Source organism: Crotalus tigris, unplaced genomic scaffold, assembly GCF_016545835.1.
Source record: "Crotalus tigris isolate CLP2741 ecotype Arizona unplaced genomic scaffold, ASM1654583v1 scf7180000017545.3456711, whole genome shotgun sequence".
Taxonomy (NCBI): Eukaryota; Metazoa; Chordata; class Lepidosauria; order Squamata; family Viperidae; genus Crotalus; species Crotalus tigris.
The window spans coordinates 1,321,144-1,342,329 of NW_024096464.1; the positions used below are offsets into that span (position 1 = coordinate 1,321,144).

Here is a 21,186-nt window from a genome sequence, read left to right on the forward strand (position 1 = left end):
AAATTAGCAATTAATGATGACCAAGATTTTTATACTGTATTAATATACATTCACATACTGTATCTCAGTGTTTTCCAACCTTTTCACAGATTGTACCACTTTTAGCACATGACAATATTTGAGTACCACCAGTGCTTAGCAAGGTGTCAAAAACTTGACTAAAAAAGGAGGGGAATTTTGGGTTTTACTGATTAGATTCATTTGTTGTTATGGAAATGGCTAGTTTATAATATTATGGAAAAGTAAAAAGTTGAAGTTCAATGTTAATGCTTCCTTCTATTGCAACAGAGGAATCAAGTGCAAAGCAAGAAAGGCTCACAAAAGCCTCCCAGAATAAACACTCTGGGGTTTTTTTCTTTAAGCTGCCTCAGGTATGTCATGTGTCACAATGTTGCAACCTGAGACTGAAAGGCTTCGGCAATTGCGAAAAGCTGTAGCCTTAAATTAAGCCTGTTTACCTTCAAAGAAAACTTTCTAAAAACCATAGATAGACTTGAGATAAGGAGGTAAAACTAATTACATTTGTTTGAAAGCATTATACCTAAGGAAGTCAACACTTTGGACTCATTGCTAGCCTTTGTGAAACAGACTAAAATATTCCAATATTCAAAGCACACAAACTGAGCCTCTAAATTACAAAACGCTGTAAAAACTGCACAAAAATCCTTATGGTAACCCAATCAAGCTGCCAGCTGATCCAGAACTAAATAAACCAACCTCCTTTCTGACATGCTCGTCTCCTGGCTTTTCATTTCATCAGCGCTGATTGCATTCTCCTGGCTGGAGAAAAGAAACTAGGAGACCTTTACTTCCAGCAACAGCTTCTTCTTCTTCCCTGTCTCTTCTTCTTCTCTGCCTGCCGAGCTCTCCTTCCACAGCTTCTCCATCCCCTTCTCTTTCTCTGTCGTCTTTTTTTCCCTTTCCCGCCAAAACCATCTCCTTTTATATCCTCTCCTATCCTCCCCTCACTTTTCTTCAGTTCACCTCCAGCTCTGTGCTGCTTCCGGAAGCACCAATCAGCTGGAGTCCTGCCAGTTCCTGGGACTTCTGCTGAGCCCAGAGAGTCCTGCAGCTTCAGCCGCCTCTCCCTCAGGCTTGGGTTGCTTCGGCTCATTCCCCTCCCCCGATACATTTCTCTAGGACAGTCGCATACTCCCTGCCATGTGCCAAAATACCACAGGTGGTATGCGTACCACCGGTTGAAAAGCCTTGCTGTACCTGATACATATCGAAGGTCTGTTTTTTTAAAAAATGTTTTTATTATAAGTCACAGGTCATAGTCATAGCTTATATTATTTCTATAGAGTTGTATTTCTACAGTATTGATTAGAGGTTCTTAAAATGTTTAGAGGTATTATGTCAGTGTTAGCAATGATTTGAAATATCAATATTAATAAATATTTTCTAGATTTTTACACCCTAAGCTGAATATAACATTAATAAACAACTGCAAATTATATTAAAATGTTTGTTGTACAATAAAGGTTTCTGTCTTAAGCTTAACACTTAATATTAAGGTCTCCATTCTATTGTTACTTATTGTTGTTTCTGTACATTGACAAAAGAGACAATATACAAAGGAAAATAGGCAACAATTAAACGAAAAAAAAAGAAAACAAAAATATTTGGTTTCTAATGTCCTTCTTTCTGTGCTTCTGCTAATTTGTAATGTTTATAAAGATTTAGGTCCCCTTGGAAGCCAGACTGTAAATGTTTATACCATGTTTGCCACGATGTGTGAATATTTAATACATAATATCTAATACATTTGTTTGATGTACTCAGTTTCAAATTTCAGGGAAATATCATGTAAGTTGAATCTTGGAAGGTTGATTATCTGTAGTAAAATTATGTGAGAGCTAGTTCTCATTTGGACAGAAGTAAACAACATGATATTATACCAAGCCTTTTACAAAATATTGTAAAGGAACTTTCATCCCCAGGAGATGTGCTTCAAAATCTATATGGAAGAAAGAGACTCAAGACATTTGAAAACTATTTATTTTAAATATAGTTCACCTTTGATACACAGCAGTGACTGGAATTCTTTTCTAATGGTCATAATAAAACTCCTTAGTTGAGATTTCATGTCCCTGGAAATATATTTTCCAGTGTCTTCCCTTGCTAGCCAAGAGAGGCCAGTCAGGGTTTTGCTGACTATTTTTTTTAAGAGAAATTGCCTAATAAAAAATTTGATACCAAACGGCGAGACCCAGAGAGAGCTATATTTAAAATCAACAAATCAAAATGGTCAGTATGCAAATGCATCTGTGTAACTAGGCAACTACTGTAAACAGTCAGATCCAATGTGTTTTGAAAACTTGTAATGCCCCAGCAAGTTGGAGTTTTGAAATAATCTGTAAGGTAAATACAAAGCTTTGCTGCCTACAAAATACTTAAGTGGAATTATCCAAATGATTATTTTAATAGAGGGATATTCTGAATTTTTTGAATTTGCGGGTAGCACCTAGAAAACAGAAGAATCTGTTTCTTTTCTGATTCTCATCAAAAAAGATGAACAGTCACAGTGACCTGTATTAATTTAATATTAACTTAATGTAGGGACATGCAAATACTCATTGTGGAAATGAATAGGGTATTCTATTTTAAACATTATTGTGTAAGTTTTTATAAACAGGAAATGAGAGAGGGAAAAATAATGTAAATAAAGAATGAAGAATATACTGTTTGTTGAATATTACAGTAAATGTAACTGAGGGAATCCTAATAAAATTTAAAACAAAGTTAAAATGGATTTTTAAAACAACCTGACTAGAATTTGAGAATGAGGTTCAAAAGGGGAAATTTATGTCTAGATTACAATGCAGTCTCTAACATTATTTAATAGCAATAGTAATAGTATTTAGACTTATATACTGCTCCACGGTGCTTTTACAGCATTCTCTAAATGGTTTACAAAGTCAGCATATTGTCCCCAACAATCTGAGTCCTCATTTTACCGACCTCGGAAGGATGAAAGGCTGAGTCAACCTGGAGCTGGTGAGGATCAAACTCTTGGCAGTGAACTGAATTAGCCTGCAATATTGCATTACAACATTCTAATATATAAAATGGGATAACATCTAAAATTACAAAAATGTAGTAGCATCTAAAACTTAAGTAAAATGTGAAAATATAAGACTACATGAAATACACTTGTCAATGGGAAATTGGCCCATCAAGGTCCAGCAGCTCTTCCTGCTAGCCACATGCGCTGTAATAAAAGGCAGTTCATCTATCAGCAGCATCTGGACATAGGCTGAGTCTGAGAAACCAGGATATCTGCTAACTGGAGGGAGGATAAATTTATTTATTTATTTATTTATTTATTTATTTATTTATTTATTTATTTATTTATTTATTTATGAGACTTATATACCGCTTTAAGTGCAAGCACTCTCTAAGCGGTGTACACCAGTAAGCAATGTATATATATATTTACATTGCCCCCAACAATCTGGGTCCTCATTTTACCTACTCCGGAAGGATGGAAGGCTGAGTCAACCTTGAGCCGGTGAGATTTGAACCGCTGACCTGCTGAACACAGTCAGCTTAAATCAGGTTTGTATGTTTATGTAAGGTGAAACAAAGAAGAACATGTTCTGTGGTTTCTGCCTCTCCAGAATCACAGGGGCAGAGCCTTTTTGCCAATGCTCCTTTTTAATATTTGCCATGCAATACTTCAGAGGAGACAGCATGATTGGGCAAGAAAGAAAGCTACCCAATGGCAGGTGTTTCTAGCTGTGCAGATAGCTGGCAGCAGTGACATATCTTTTATCCTTTGCTTCAGGGATTGTTTCAACTGATCATATTTCATGTTAAGAACCAAGGAGGGGAGAGGCCCAGATTTAGAAGTTTAGATTCAACAGGCTGAATCCAAGTAGATTGAAAGCTGACCTGGAGAATTAATGATGCTAGGCCTTGAAGATAAAAGGCTTTAACCAAAGATTTATGGAAGGAATACATAAAGTTGTTTCAACTTTTGCCATGTCTGTCTCCAGTCATAGATAAGCATTTAAGACTCAGCAAAGTATCTGGAAAGCTGGTCTCATGATTGTATCCTCTCTAAGCCAATAAAACAAGAAGCTGCAAGGACAACCAAAATCCCATGGAGAAGCAGGACTAGGGTCTCAATCTGAAAAAAAATCAAATGCATCTGGGATATAATATCCTCCCATGGAGTAAAAAAAAATTAAGAGGGGCATTGGCAGATGTTCGTCCAGTGGCAGCAGCATATTCAAAGTGAGCATTTCTTGAGCCAGTAGCCTGCATAATTTCTCCTAAATACTTCAAGTAGGTCTTCTGTTCTATTCTGTGACAATGCTCCTTGCCACCATCTGATAATTTATTGCCAGATAATCATTGTTGCAGTATTGGGCCAATGCTCTCAGAGCTCTTAAGGTCTGGAAAGAACTACAATATCATGTATATAAAGTAGCAGAAGACCACTTCAGTTCTTTAGCTTGGGGGGGGGAATGGAAATTTGAATTGTTTAGTTATCTCACCATACCATTGATGTAAAAGCTGAAAAGTGGAGGAGGAAGGCAGGCAAGCATTGATGGATGCTGCTTCTATCTTCTCTGAAACCAGCTGGTTCTTCCACTATCAGAACTTTCTGATGCAGCCAGTCCTTAAGTTTATCATGGAGGTGCTTAATATAAAATTTGCTGATTATGTTGAGCAGGCTAATTGGTCTGGATTTAGCCGGGACCATCTTCTTGAATACTGGAACTATAATTACCAGGCCCAATCCTCATGGACACATACAGTGGTGTCAATAATAGGTAAAGAACAATACTAGGATTGGAGCCCTCCACTCTATGTTGTTCTGGGGGAATAAGAACAGGTCCAGGGCCATCCTCCTCCTAGCTGACCAATACGAATTTAATTTTGGTCACAGATAGTGACGGCTTCTCAGGCAGGTACTCCATTATTTGCAATGGGGACTCACAAAGGGCTCTTTATGAAAATGCAATTGATAAAGGAGAATATTTATACTCAGGGTTGAAATGTTTGTTTATTCATGTCAGAAGCATCACAGTTAAAATAAGGTATACTATATTTTAAAATATAAAATACAAGATTTAAATATCTACAGATTAAACAGAACTTGCCCGGAAACCAGCAACATTGTGTTCTGTTGTGCTGGATGAGGTCCTCAAGTGTACACTGATTGGGACACAAAGGGCAGGTATACATATGTGTTGTTGTCTGCATGTCACCTTAATCGTAAAGAATAAAGGGTTGAAATGAGGGGTCCTTGGTGATCTCTGAGCTTGGTTGCTTTCTTGCACATGTTTCATTACCCATTACCCAAACTAGGTAACATTATCAATGCACAGCAATTACAGTGCAAAGTGTAATTCCCAGACTTTAAGAGATACATAGGAATCCAATGGGAAAAGTTCTCTGGATTCCTTTGGTGCTTGAATAAGTTGTTCCCAAGTGATCCTCGCATCTTCCTTCTTCATGAAAGCCCCCAGCTGCTTACATTTATTTTAAGGGTGAGAAGATATCAAGGTCCTTATGTTACTATCCCTTCTCAGATTTATAAAGATGATAAGCTGAGGTAAAAATTTATTACAACCTGTTAATTGCTCAACAGTCATGCAATGTAGTCTGGATTCCCAGGAGGGAAGGACTGCATTCCAGAATAAGAGGCAACTTAATCCAGGTTTTATGTGTGACAGAAAGAGGGTGAAGACAGCCCCTCCCTAATAGTTCACAGAATATATTGTAGATGCAGATAGTATAGCACTCAGTCTGGCAAGCTGTTGTCTATAGGTGTGAAACAATAAAGAACTCAGCTTGGAAGAAGCATCAGACATCATTCTTGGTATTGGGGACTTAAATTCCATGTTAGGATTTTTAAAACATTTTCCTTTGCTTGGCTTGCCTACTCTCATGCTTTCTGTACTGTGTATCTTAATCTGTCAGTATCCATTTCATGGTGCTGATGAGCCCCACAACAGGCACAGCTTGTGGAGATTCAGACTTGAAGTTATCAGAAACCTGATTATAAAACTAAACAACTGCAAACATTTTTAATTTGGAGGATTCTGATCATTTGAAAGAGCTGCTAAACATGAATTAGAAATGGAAAAGTCCTCCCCTTCAAGCTGTGTTTTGATGGTCTGAATTTTTCATGGCAGCTGTGAGATAATTGCTCCTCCTCAGCAACACAATCCAATAGTTTCTCATGGTAGAAGTTGTTGTCCTAGGTAGTTTGTTTATTAGCGGCTTGGCTGTTTTACAACTTGTCTCTACAGAGCTAGAAGTCAGCTGACTTCCTCAGAATGGAAACACATATTGGGAAGATTAAAAAGATCATCAGGAAGGGTTTAAGTTTAAAGAGCATGCTGCGGGCTTTAGGCATCCCAAATGTCAGCAGGATGCAATGCCTCTATGTAGGAGCCATTCTACCTTTTAAAAGTGCATCAGTTGTCTTTTCCAGTGTAATAGCTGGCTTGAGGACTGGATGATGGCTTTTTAGATCTCCGTCTGTCTCTGTTTACTCCATTATTTAAGATCTGCAAAATTAGCCTACTGGTTTGTAGGAGACATTTGCCTTTGTCAAGATTTTTTGCCCTTCTTGCCTTTTTTGTAGGTTTGCTTAACCTTCTCTTTTCTTCCCTGTCATTTCCCCTTGTTAGGATGAATTCAGGGTCCGGGTCTTTCCAGCTATTCCGGTTTCAGTTCCCTTCCAGCTGCTAGCTATTTGTGTGGAAAACTGTAGATGCAGATCAGTTGTTTGGCAAGCTGGGCAGTTTTGTTTGATTATCCCTCATTAAATGTTGCAAAATATTCTTTTAGAGAATTCGCTTTATTTTTAACTCTGCTCAGCAAGTGAAAGGTTGAAAGAATGGTCTGTGCTATGTCTATAGCTAGACACTATAGCTATAAAATTTAATCTGTTTACTGTTTGGCAGCTGAGCAAACAGCAATAGTCTGAGAAAGGGACATCCCCTGTCAGAAAGAAGGAAAGCTCTATAAATTACTGACTCTTGATTTCAGCCTGTAGGTCCCTCTCTGTCTAGAGGATCATACCTGTTGGATAAATGAAATGAGGTGATGTTAATTATAGGAGAGGCTTGTTTGCTTATGACATATCTGAATTTGTTGTTTCAGAGGCATTGATGAAGTCTTTTTATCTGCTGCTTCTTTTTTTCTCCCAAGACAATAGTTGAAATGTTATTTCAGAAAAACAACTGAGCTAATAATTGTAATAATAAAATGATAGTAAGAGTAAAAAATGGGGTGAAGGGGAAAATGATCTGAAAATAAATAATAAACTAAAATTCAGATAGAATTAAAAAAAGGCTTTTAGGAGGTATTTATTATAAGGATTACAACCATCTTTCTTTCCCTCTCCCCATGGTAAGCATGTGGTAAAATTACAAATTCAGAAGAATAATGTTCCTAACTTAGGTTAAACAACTTCTACAACAGAGAAACATTGTTTAAGAAAACAATGCTAATGCTCCTAGGATCTCAAGATTTGCCAAATTGAGTTTACTTTCAATTGGAAACAAAGCAAGCATCCTTTTGGAGCAAATATTAACCTGGCAAAGGAACAGGATGCCCTCATCAATTATGGTTTCTCAATGCTGCTTTTCTTTAATGAAAATCCAGAGCCAAAATACAATAGTTAAACACCACCCATATATCCTGGATTTTTATTTGGCCTTGTCATATTCCATATAGATTGACTATAGATTAATAGATCACCATGTGAATTCCAACTCTCAGTGCCACCTGAAACAGGTTCTTATTACCAGATATCATAAATATTATGTGGTGGCAGCAGCTGGTTGTAGTGATCCCAAGATTTATATGGGTTTTGCTTACCTTGTTTAAACCTATATTTGTTAACATTAAGGCACATTTATCTTCCTTTTGTGGCACAGGAAAACCTGAACAGTCTCAGCAGAAGAATGGAATGAGGCAATTAGTTTTTTGAAATGTTTGATTAAAAAAAACACATATACCGTTACCTAGTCAGAAGTCTTACCATTCTTGATAGGATGGAGGTTTCTAATTTTTTCAAGAGCCAAACCTCCTTTCCTTCTGAATCCACTTTAAAAGTCAAAGTTGACAGGAAGAACTTGCCATCTTACCAAGCTATGTTGTCTGCGATGAGGGCAAAAATACCTTTTATGTATCAGAGAGATGTCAGCCATGTTGAGTCGCATTATGCACACTATCAGAAACAATGTCTTAAGAATGTATCCAAGAGCATTCATTTTTCCAAAGAAACTATTAAACCATCAGCTTTATCTTATAAAGATTATGACCCTAAAGGTCTATATGATTTTTCCAGTGTCATTCGTTCATGTAAAGATGAAGATATTATTTCTAAAAAGCCAAGGCAACCAAGAAAGCTGAAACCATCAAGAAGATTACCTCGGTTGAGGGAACCAGAAATTGCTCATGTCCAAGAAACCACTGGGAATCTCCCTCTGTTCTTAGAAGACTGTATCTGGGAAGCCAAAGTAGAAAGTACCCAAGCAGAGCCCACATTGCTGGTACCCATTCCTCCTCCTCCTCCTCCTCTTTCTCCTCCTCCTTCTGACCTTCCAAATATCCAGGCATTCCAGACCAAACCTCTTGAGAAGTTAGAAGACTCAAGTAGGAAAAGACAATCCAAATACACAATCTGGGATGAACCAGAAGAAGAAAAACTGGGGTGGGAAGAAAGACTGTTAACAAAGATAAGCAAAACAACAGCTCAATGGATTGTGAACAATCAAACCTCTTGGGGGGGTTGGGTTCAGAGTAAGCTAAAACATTTCAAGAAACAAAAATATGACTGGAACAGCATCAGATATGTACTCCCTTGTGAAAATGATGTGAAATTACTGGATGAAATTTTAGCAGAGGAAACAATGGAAGGAGGTCCTGTTCCCAGAGATGAACAAAAGAAACTAGAGACACCTCTCTCTGCTTACTATCGGTAAGACACAATATTATTATTACAATAGAAGGAAATGCATAACTAAGGATTGAGCTCTGGAGTCCTTGGTGCTCTCTAAATTTGGTTGTTTGCTTACAGATGTTTCATTACCCAAATACCTAACATCATCAGTGCTAGTGAGCGTGGAGTTTGCGCCCTGTGGTTTTCTCCTTGGTAGTTTCTTGATCAGTCATCAATAGACACATGGAGATAAAGCACATTGACACACCATTCAAAAAAGACAATAAAAAGTTAAGACCCAGATAACCAATACCCAGATAAGCATAATACCAAACAATCAAGAAGAAAACAAAATCTTAATCAAGGAACTTCGAAGGAAAAAAAGCATACCTCCACCAACTCTGGCAGGGCAAGCTGCTGTATATAAACAGGGAGCAAATCCAACACTCACTAGCACTGAAGATGTTACCTAGTTGGGTAATGAAACATCTGCAAACAAACAACCAAGCTCAGAGAGCACCAAAGACTCCATAGATATTTTTTACATTTCCTCCTGATATAAATCTTTCTATCAGGTGTGAATCTCAGCACGTTCTGTAGAAGTTACTTACAATTAAGGATGCATGGAATATACTATACAGGTAGTCCTCAAATTACAACCATAATTGAGCCCAACATTTATGTTGCCAAGTGAAACATTTGTTAAGTGATTTTTGCCCATTTTACGACTTTTCTTGCCTAGCTGTTAAGTGAGTCATTGCATTTGTTAACTTAGTAAAATGGTTGTTAAGTGAACCTGGAGAGCAGGATAGGCCCCTATCTTTTAGCTTACCCCAGAAAGATTTGTTACTTGCGTGCCCTGACTTGTGTTGCAGAAATAGAAAAAAAAATCCTTTTGCAATGGAGCAAGGAACAATAGGTTGCCTTGGTGACTGTTGAGGAGAACATCAGAAGAAAAAGCAAGGGGGAAATCCTCAAAATTAAATATCTCCCATGTATAGAACAAAAATAATAATCTTTGTGTAGATCTATTCTATATGTTCATGTTCTATGGTACAATTTTTTAACCACTAAATCAGATCAATGAAGCAAAGCAAGGTGACATATACTAGTTTATGTGTTTAAACTTCTCAACATCTGCTAAATGGGGCTTTCAGAGGTTCCTGATTGCTTGGATGGCTTTTTTAGACCACGATAAACAGATGTCTAGTTATCCATTAGACATGGAATAATATTTTTGAATAAAAACAAAACAAAGAAACCCCCTCCAAACCATGGGAAAACTACAAAAAATCCCGTTCTTCTTGTAATCTCTTCTTAAGTAGGATATTTTTTTTGTATGAACCAGTAAATTAATGACTGTTTAAAGGGTTGCCACTTTTCTCTTTCCTCCTGACACTACATTTTCCAATTTTTCTCTTAGTAGCTGTTTTTCCTCCTTCAGTTCCCTTCACTGCTAATCCTCCTACAGCCTTACCTGTTGTTACGATAGCATCTGTCAGAACATCTCTGCAGGTGTGTAGGTCTGAAGCCAGAAACCCCTGAATGAACTGAGATTCTGATCTATCTAGACGCCTCCACAATACTGAGTATTGTGGAGACTTTAATTCAAATTCTTGTACAGACTCAATGGTTTCTGACTTCAGTTCTAGTTCTAACATGAACTCTTTCCTAAGAACTATTCAAATGTTATGTTTTATAACTTAATTTAAAAATCTATTTAATCATGAGTGATTCAAGGCATCATATGAAGAAGATTAAAAGGCATAATAAAATAGAGTATTTCATGATCATAATATCCTACCATAGTAAATAAGCTCCATTTGTGACTGATGGGTCCCATTTGTTTAGATAAATCGTGAATTGCATTATTTTTTCCAACATGCAATGTATGAAGGTCTATTACAATATATGCTATAATTTCTATCCAGCTAATCAACTTGACCAATTGGTTACTCTTATTGATTTATTTCCATATAAATCACGTTAACTTTCTTTCCATATAAATCATGTTCACTGAAAACTTCCAGACTGCCATCTTTTCATGCAAGAGTGCTGTACGAGGATGATCTACTCTTTCAAAATCAAACAGCAGAAAAAATATCAATGAAATGTCTCAGACCAGCTACTCCTATTAAACGGCATGAACGGCTGCACCCCAGGACTGGGAAATATTCATATATGACCCAGAATATCTTTGAACAAGAACTTTATTTTGGTAAGTATAAAAGGAATGACTAAAGATCCTTAACTTTATAGAGTGAAAGACTGGTTTCAAAATTGGTTCCACTATAAGCTTGCAGAAAGTTCTGCTATGTAAATCAAATCTTGTGTTACTGACAAATATTATTAGAACAATAGATATTAAAACAATAAGGTATTTATTTCAAGAGTTGTGTAATTTTTAGTATTATAGGTAGCAGAGGTGACAGAAAACTGAGAACCCTGATGGTTAAGTGGTTAGAATACAGTATTGCAGGCTAAATCTGCCCACAGCCAGGAGTTCGACCCTGATAGGGTCGAGGTTGACTTAGTCTTCCATCTTTCTGAGGTCAGTAAAATGGTTGTTGGGGACAAGATGCTGACATTTTAAATCATACAGAGGGTGCTGTAAAGTACTATGGAGCAGTATAAAAGTCTAAGTTGTTCATCTAATTCAGGGGTGTTAAACTGCCAGCCCGCAGGCTGGATGTGTCATCCAGAAGCTGTGCCCACCCCATTGCCGGCAATGGCAAAACTGTCCCAATACGTCTCGCAACATCACGTGACATCGCGAGTTTGACATGTCTGGTCTAATCACTACTGCTATTGCTATTTTCCTACTCGTGTTTATGAGCTTCCCAATGCATCTGGTTGGCCATTGAAAGACATAAAATGCTAGACCAGATGAACTTTTGGCCTCACTCATTTCACAGATTGCCAGATTCTCATCTTCCTCAAAGGACTCTGGAAATGTTATAGGCTGAGAGATGCTCAACCAATAAACCTAGTGTCTAAACTTTGATTTGCACATAGGACCTTGTCTAAACACTATCAACTACTGTATCATGCTTATGAGATACAGAAAAGTATTTAGCATCTGAAAATAATCAATGTTGCTAAGTTCCAATGGTTTTCTTCCTCCTGTATACTTTCAGGGTCAGCCAAGATTATCCACCAAAAAACCAAGAAGGATCGTATCATTCTGGATAATCATGATGAATATAACAAACATCTAGAACAATGCTACCCAAGACCTCCCGAAATCTGGAGCTTCAGGCCACCAAAAAGGACAAGTAAGAGACAAACACTGTGCTGATTTTTCCTCATCTCATTTTCTCCACCATTTTCATTTGAGAGAAAAAAAAGTGCTTTCAAAATTAGGTTAATATATCAAAATAATTTGATGAAAATTATCATCTCTTTTTTAAAAAAATGAAATTAAGAGGAGAGATTTTTACACTTTCACATGTTATGTGAAAGACTACTCTTGTTTTCAACCTGATTTCTCACAGAAATCAAGAAAGTGAAGAAATACTTACTTCACTGTAAGAAAAAGGTCCCTTAACTGAAACTATGTAGGTTTATAATGTTTTTAGTCACCTGTGTCCTTATATTTAAAACATTTTAATTTAAATTTGTTTTTTTCAGAATTGTTATATCGGTCTAAGTAAGGGGTGCCGAAACCGCGCCCATCCCATTGTCGGCAATGGGGAAAAAGTCTCAATATGTCATGGCACGTCACGTGACGTTGTGAGTTTGACACCCCTGGTCTAAGTTCTATTATTTCTCTTTCACACAATTTCCTTATCATATTCTAACATAGCTTCCCGAAATTATAAATATTCTTTGGTTTATAACCAGTTGCTGAAAGTACAAGTAGACTTTGGTTAATGACCTGGATTCAAAGTTTTGATGTCTACCCCTCCACAGTCATATGAACCATTTTGGGCACTTGACAATTGGCCAGCATTTATGGTCATTTGCAGCACCCCATTGTCAAAGGCTACAAATTATTATTATTATTATTTTATTAAATTTTTATTGGATACAAAAGAAAAAAAGAGATTAAAAACATTGAACATGGTACATCGTCTTTGACATACATCTCCGTCTTGTCAGTCCATACTGTACATTTAAATATATATGATATATCTATATACAACTGTACATTCCTAGTAGCTACCTCTACTTACATCACTTCTGTTGACCCCATTCTCTTTTCCCTCCATTTATAGAATTTATTTCAGATTTGATAAAATTCTGTTTCTTCCTGATTTTTTAGTTTTTTAGTTATCTTGTCTAGTTCTGCGCAATACATAATTTTATTTATTAATGCTTCCCCACTCGGTGCTTCCATTGCTTTCCACTTTTGAGCAAATAGGATCCTTGCCGCCGTTATCACGTGTATGATTAGATATGTGTCACCTTTATTTACGTTTTTTTCTAGTATCCTTAATAATAATGTCTCAGGTTTATATTGGATGCTTTGCCTAGTCATTTCTGTTACCCATTCCCAGACCATCAGCCAGTACACTTGTGCTTCTCTACATGTCCACCATATATGAAAAAATGTACCCTTTTCTTTCTTGCACTTCCAGCACATAGGTGAGTATCCGTTATACATTTTGGCTAATCTGGCTGGAGGCAAATGCCATCTATAGACCATCTTATAGAGGTTTTCTTTATATGATGTCGCCAGTGTAATTTTGTTATTTCGTTCCCATACTTGCTGCCATTGATCCATGTTTATATTATATCCTAAATCCATTGCCCATGTCACCATTGTTTCTTTAACCTGTTCCTCATATAGCTTATATTCCAACAAATATTTATAAATATTTCTAATTTGCTTTTTCTCCGGGCCTAGCAGTATTTAATCTAATGTCTTGTCTGTTAATTCCCCACTCTTGCTTATCCTTCATGTATTTTGCTTGTATCTGGAGATAGGACCACCATTCCAAGGCTATTCCTTGTTGTCTTAACTCTTGTTTTTGTTTTAAATGACCTTCTTCTGTCAAGATGTCTTTATATATAATAGCCTTATCTTTCCTATACAGATTGGGATATGTGACTGCCTCTAGTGGTGATAGCCAAACTGAAATCTTTATATAGCGTTGGCGTTTGACTATATTCCAGCTTTTTATGAGTTCTTGCTGAACCTTATGTCTCAAAAAATACTGGTGGTTTCTACTTTGCTCTGTCCATATATGAGCATGCCAACTGGAGATCGTAACCCTGCTGGAGATCGTAACCCTCTAAATGTAGACATCTTTTATTTTCTAAAGTAATCCAGTCTCTAATCCACGTCAGGGCCGCTGCTTGGTAATACAACTCCCAATCTGGAAAACCTAAACCTCCTCTCTCTTTGGCATCCTGTAATGACTTTAATTTTATTCTTGCCTTCTTTCCTAGCCACACAAATTCTAAGGTTAATTTATTCAGCTCCTTGAAGAATTTCTTGTCTAATTGAATTGGAATGTTCTGAAACAGGAATATCATTTTAGGTAGGATGTTCATCTTCACTGCTGCGATTCTCCCGAGAAATGAAAGATGTAAATTTTTCCAGAAGTCTAAATCTACTTTTATATTCTTTACCAATTTGCCATAGTTATCTTCTTTAATTGATGAACAATGTGCTGAAATAACTATCCCTAGATATTTTAATTTAGAAACTATTTGTATACCTAATTTTTCCCTAAGGCTTCCTTTTTGTATATTAGTCATATTTTTTGCAATAATCTTTGTTTTATTTCTATTTATTTTCAAACCTGCCAAATCTCCATACTCTTCCAATATTTCAAATAGCTTCAGCCCCGATTGTTCTGGGTCTTCTAATATAAATGCTAAATCATCTGCATAAGCTTGAAGTTTGTATATTTCCTTCTTAATCCTGAGTCCTTTAATCTGCTCTTCTTGTCTTACTACTCTGGCTAGAATTTCTAGTGTGTATATGAATAACAATGGCGAGAGGGGACATCCTTGTCTTGTGCCATCAAAGGCTACAAATTATGAGGGTTTTTTCCCCAGAAACCAGTGTTTACTTCTGATTTGGGCAAAAACTGCTCCTGAACAATGTGTTGTCCTAATTGTATAAGGTCCCCTGCTCGAGCAAGTAAATGGACTAGACCAGTGGTGGCGAACCTATGGCACGGGTGCCAGAGGCGGCACTCAGAGCCCTCTCTGTGGGCACGCGCGCCATCGCCCCAATCCTAGGCCTTCAGCTGGGTTTTATAAACCCTTTTTACTTTAGGCCTCCACCGCTGTGTGCAAAAAAAAAAAAAAAAAGGCTCAATCAGTCAATTTCAACTTCTCGAGGGAAAAAAAAGATCTTGCAAAGTTGGAATTCATTGATTGAACTTTTTAGTCCAATCCAGTCTGCCGTTACCACCGCAGCCACGCCCACCCAATGGGCCATACCCAGCCTATGGGCCACATCCAGCCAATGGGCCACATCTACCTGGCACTCGATGATGCATAAATGGGTTTGGGATTGCAGTTTGGGTACTCAGTCTCTAAAAGGTTTGCCATCACTGGACTAGAAGACTACCAAGGTCCCTTCCAATCCTATTTTTCTATGTTCTAATGACTTCAGCATTCGCTTAACAATCATGATATTTGCTTAAGGACTGCCACAAAGGTGTTGTAAATCAGAAGTCCTTCTGTTCTTGTATTAAATCAGGTGCAGTCATCTGATAATCCATTTTACAACTGTCATGACTTACATCTGAAAGTATGGACTCAGTTACAGTTGTAACTTTACTTATATCCAGGGAAAGATTTAGATATAGCTGTTCTCCTTTAATCAAAGAAAATATCCTGATACAGATTAATTGTTTCCCATAGGGGTAAGAGGAATCAAAAAAATCAAGATGGCTGCAGCTATTTTATTGAATCCCCACCCCCTTTTTTAATAGGTGCTGTGTAGTGTTACAGTAAGGGCGGGGTAATGATTACATGATTGCCTCTAGGTAAAATGCTGCTTTCCTCATGTTCTGGATCATGCTAATGGATAGAAGTCTTCAGCCCACAAATTGTGAAGTAGCCTGCTCTGCTACCAACAGGGATTTGTTTTGCATGGGAGAAAAATTCTAGTTCCTCACAAAAACTGAGTGGATTTTTTGCCATTCCATAGATAGGCAGTCGGGATGAGAAGGAAGAAAAACTGCTATTTAATTATATAAATAATCGAATTCATAATAAATTAAATAATAATTTAAATATGTAAATTCTTCCCTGGATTTACAAAATGATTTTTTGCATGTTATTCTATCTGTTTGCTTGATTTGATCTATCAGCATTTCATTATATCATCATCATCATCATCATCACCACCATCCTAGCCATTGTCTATCCACTGCAAGATGAAGGCCTTACTTCTACATATTTCCAACCTATACGGTCCTGAGCTTTTCTTTCCCAATTGGGCCTGCTGATGTCATCAATCCTTCTTGTTTTAGGTCTCTTTCATGGATGCTTTTTATCAAGCGGGATCCATTCTGTGACTGCCTGGGTCCACCTGCCATCAGTTCGTCTTCCTATGTGACCATCCCATTTCCATTTCAATTCTTTTACTCTCTTGATGGTATTGTATACTTTCATTTGTTCTCTGATCTATGTGCAGGTCTTTCTATCTTGTCTTGTAATGCCAAGCATGTATCTTTCCATGCCTCTTTGCATCACCTGTAGCTTTTGTATCCATTGTGAGGTTAGTTGCCATGTTTCACCAGCACACCTTTGAGCAGGTAGCACACACTGATAGAAAAATTTTCAGTCATAGGGGGAATTTGTTCTTGAAAATTATGTTTAGCTCTGCCTAATGCCTTCCAATCACATTTAACATGCCGTTCAATTTCCTTTATTGTATCACCTTCCACTGAGATCTGTTGACCAAGGTATATATACATAGTGGTCTACTATGTCTAGTTCTTCTCCAGATATAAAATTTTTCTTGCTTTGGTGAATTTATTCAGCATAACCTGGCTCTTTTTCCAGGTTTATTTTTAAGCCAAATGGTTCTTCTGCTTTTGTATGTGTCTTTATAACTCTTCTGGATGTTGTGAGAAGAGAATAACATCATCTGCAAGTCTTAAGTGATTTAAGTAGGCATCATTGATTTTTATTCCATCTTTTGCCCAGTCTAGTTTGCAAAATACTTCTTCAAGGCAGGCTGAGAAAGGATAGGTGATATTGTATTGCCTTGTCATACACCTTGTTTGATGTTGATTTCCACTTTGATCATTAAGGCAAATTGTCACCGTTATTTTTTCTTATATTGATTATACCAAGTTTATTTGCAGCTAAAGCAGGTTGCATTGTGTTCCATATGTCTTGACTGCCCACATTCACTGAATTCCAATGTGTAAATAACATTTCTATCTGGATATTACCTAATTGTTCTGAATAATACAAAAGCCATTGGGATAATTTAAAATTTTGCCACAATCATTCACTATATAAAGAGAGCCAAGGGAAGTCAAATGTGCTGTTTAGGCATTATAATCTTTGTTTTTGTTCATCACTTTTACAAACAAGAACTAATATGAATGATTTACTAACTAGCTTTCATTAAAATTGTTCTGGATCAGCTAAAAAAGTACAGAAGGGAATGATCCACTGGAAAACGCTTCCCACTCTTATTGAAGATTTTTCCCAAGTGGATGAAATACAATCACCTGACTCAACTGGAAGAGAAAGAGATCTGTGGCCTAAACAGGAAGAAAACTTATCTGAGACTGTTCGCATCTGTAAGACAATGTTGGAACAATGGAAAGCTGCCTGGAAATTTGGTAAGTGCATACTCTTTTTCTAGTTCTGGCTTAAGTTTGTTCTAGCCCATTTAAGTTAATGGCAATTTTTCTATTTTGACTGCTGCTATTAATAACTGCTGCTGAATCTCCTCTAACCCGTTACGAGTGGGTCACTTGAAATAGTAATAATAAATAATATTCTGACATTCTTCTTATGGTATTTTTGTACTTAACTTTCAGATCCTCGTTGGCAGACAGCAACTATAGAAGGAATACTTGCAGACCTTGCTGATCTGCATGTTCAAAATCGGATCAATGGTTTACTTGTCTGTGCATCTGCTGTGCTTGAGCGTCCCTGTAAAGTCCCAAATACAAGTCAGGAGTCAGGTAGATGGGTTGGGTGGAAATTTCTATCATTTCACTTCTATTTCTTGAGAATTACTAGATACCACAGCTGCTGGGATATAAACAGTAACTGATTCAAGTACTCTAATTTCTTTCTAGACAAGTTAGGTTGCGGTTCCATCCATTTTTACATAAGAGAAGGCTTAGCTGAATCTATTGGATGAGACCATTGACTAGTAATTCAAGCAATCATATAGAATAATATGGAAACAATTAGGTTTCTGTGTGCATTGGATACTATAGGTAGTCCTCGCTGTACAACAATTTGTTTAGTGACTGTTCAAAATTACAAAGGCACTGACAAAACTGACTTATGGCCATTTTTCACACTTACAACCGTTGCAGCATCCCTATAGTCACATTGCAGCATCCCTATAGTCACATGATCAAAATTCAGACACTTGGCAACTCCTATTTAGTGACCTGTGATCATCTGATTCCCTTTTGCAACTTTCTGACAAGCAAAGTCAATGGGGAAGCCAGATTCATTTAACAACTGTGTTACTCACTTAACAATTGCAGTGATTCACTTAACAGCTGTGGCAAGAAAGGTCAAAAAATGGCTCACAACTCACTTAACAACTGTCTTGCTTAGCAGCAGAAATGTTGGGTTGTAAGTTGAGGACTACCTGTACTTTTACACAAGGACAATGAAAGGAAATGCCTTTTCTTGACCTAGTTCATATTTAACCTTAACCCTGAGATCAATCAGTAAAGCAACCTAAATTAAATAAAAATTAACCTGTTTTAAAATCTTGCAAAACTACCAAATTTTGCAAAATTTCAGCCAGTTCATGTAAGGTCTCCCAAACGATATTATGAGATTTTGCATCAGAACGCCAACGTTTTACAAAATGTCATGAAAGAATGCTGAAACATTATGTGAATTCTTATAAAAAACATTTTCTTGCAGTAGATTTCATGAGATGTTGGGAAAGATGTAGAGCCTTCAAATGTAGTAATCTCATAGGATTTTATATGTCTAGAGTTTAAAGACTGCTGAATTTTTGTATTAAACTATAATGTACTTAATTGTTTTTTGTAAGTGTGAATTAGTCTATTATATCTTGCTGATTGCAGTTTAAAAATCTTGGCTTATTGTTATAAGCAATACAGCCATTAAGTCACATCAATGGGTTGTCTGGCTCCAGAAATTTCAGTATATAAAATTTAGGATTTAAAACAAATATGCTGGTAACTGACTTTGGATTTCTGAATTTTAAATGTATATTTTATTACTGAATTACAAGAGTCACCTTTTAGGGAAGATGGGCAGCATAAAAAATTAATAAATAATAATAATGATGACCTGGCTCTGTCAACTAGCATGGGGATCCAATCGTGGTATGCATTTGAGGTGGTTGGTCACTAGAAGGCGCTCCATCCATCTTTTTAACTGTCTTTTTCACTTTGTCTATCTTTGTATGGATTTTATGGGTTTTATTTGTAAATTATTCAGAGTAAATTACTCATAGTGAGGTGGGCAGTGTATACATTTGATAAATAATAAATATACTATCCCTTGCCCCACTGCAAGAATTTGGGATACACATTTCAAAGCTTAGCTAAGAAATAATTTAATTGTCCTCCACGCGCAATGACTTAGTTCATTTTATTTTTTAATTCTCTCCATTATTTCTGACAAGAATCGTGTCCTTTGCAATGCACATTTCAAAACCTTTCTAAAAGATTTAAAAAAAATCTATAAAAAGCTATAAAACCTTCACAGCAATTTATTTAAAAAACAAATTATTAATTTTTAACATACTGTAAGTATATTTTTAGAATCCGGCATTGTTTCATCATGCACATGTGCTGCTTTCCTCAGTAATAGGACTAGATACTTTCACGAAGGGCATAGAGATTGAGGATATACCGAAAAAAATACAGCCTTTGCTGCAAAAAACTCTGTTTGATACGGATGCACATGTACGAATGGCAGCTGCAGTATGCTTCTATGCCATGTGGAAACCAAATCCAGAGGCACAGTCTATTATGAAGAATGCTCTGATACATGGTTAGTATACATCTTTTTTTTTCTCTGTATAAATATCCCTAACCCATAAAGCCATGATAATTGAGGGGTCCTTGGTGCTTTCTGAGCTTGGTTGTTTTCTTGTAGAGGTCTTGATGATGTTCAGGACTAGCACTGATGATGTTACCTAGTTTGGGTAATGAAACATGTGCAAGAAAGCAACCAAGCTCAGAGAGCACCAAGGACCCTTCATCTCAACCCTGAACTACAAATATTCTCTTTTATTGGCCATGATAATTTTTTTCCCTCGCAAACAGTATTTGGATATATGTTAAGCTAGGAAGAGTATCGAGAAAGGGATCCCCACAGAGATATGTAGGAATCATTACCTATTTCTTAAGTCCAAAACAAAGAGATAACCGTCAGATGTAACTCATGTACATGCCTCACTACCTATAAGATATAGGTACTGCTATAAGATATAGGTACTATAAGATATAGGTACTGCTCATAGGTAATTACTATAAGATATAGGTACTGCTCATAGATACTATGAGATATAGGTACTGCTATAAGATATAGGTACTGCTCAGTCAAATTTGCTAGATTGATGTCAGCCCTAATAGGCAGACCAGAGCAGGAAATCAACTCCATGGGAAGGCTAACACAACTTTTATTGTGATTGCCTATGATACCTGAATCTTGCAGGTTTGACTTTGAGTGTATCCTCCTTCTACACTCCAGTGAATCAGAGAGGGATCTGCCTGAGCCGCTTCTGAAATTATCTCATTGTTCTGGATTTTTAAAAAAAGCTTTGCCCCCTTTTGCTTAAGTAATGGTTCCTGCATCTGTCTTGTAAGGTCATCTGCCTTACTCCCTATAGACTAGGACCCCCATCCAGCTAAAGGAGAAATGGGAACATGAATCACCTGCAAATACCCTGTGCCTTTTCCATACATCATTAGGCCCCATTGAAAAGCAATAGGATTGGTTAATTACATTGCTACCTGAACTAAGGAGTAGATCAAATGACGTATAGGTAGCCCTTGAGTTATAACGGTACTTTTAATGACCGTTTGAAATTACAATGACACTGAAAAAACTTATGACCATTGCAGCATCCCCATGGTCACGCGATCAAATTTCAAATGTTTGGCAATTTG

At 36.9% G+C, this 21,186-nt stretch overlaps 1 protein-coding gene across 5 annotated transcripts in view; it reads left to right on the plus strand.

Moving 5' to 3' along the window:
- Nucleotides 1–955: 955 nt before the first annotated feature.
- HEATR4 (HEAT repeat containing 4) overlaps nt 956–21,186 on the plus strand; it is a 38,386-nt gene continuing 18,155 nt past the window's right edge. For 2 of the 5 annotated variants that reach the window (XR_005555203.1, XM_039331314.1), the window contains exons 1-7: nt 956–1,234; nt 7,908–8,953; nt 10,945–11,132; nt 12,052–12,189; nt 17,482–17,682; nt 17,884–18,030; nt 19,877–20,065. Coding sequence is in view for 4 of the 5 variants with exons in the window: in XM_039331314.1 (XP_039187248.1) it covers nt 8,025–8,953; nt 10,945–11,132; nt 12,052–12,189; nt 17,482–17,682; nt 17,884–18,030; nt 19,877–20,065 (1,792 nt within the window). In the remaining variant the exon portion in view is untranslated. Of the gene's footprint in view, nt 1,235–2,310; nt 2,365–3,510; nt 3,562–5,172; nt 5,192–7,907; nt 8,954–10,944; nt 11,133–12,051; nt 12,190–17,481; nt 17,683–17,883; nt 18,031–19,876; nt 20,066–21,186 lie in introns of those variants that run through there. The other 3 variants (XM_039331407.1, XM_039331491.1, XM_039331575.1) reach the window with 3 other exon arrangements.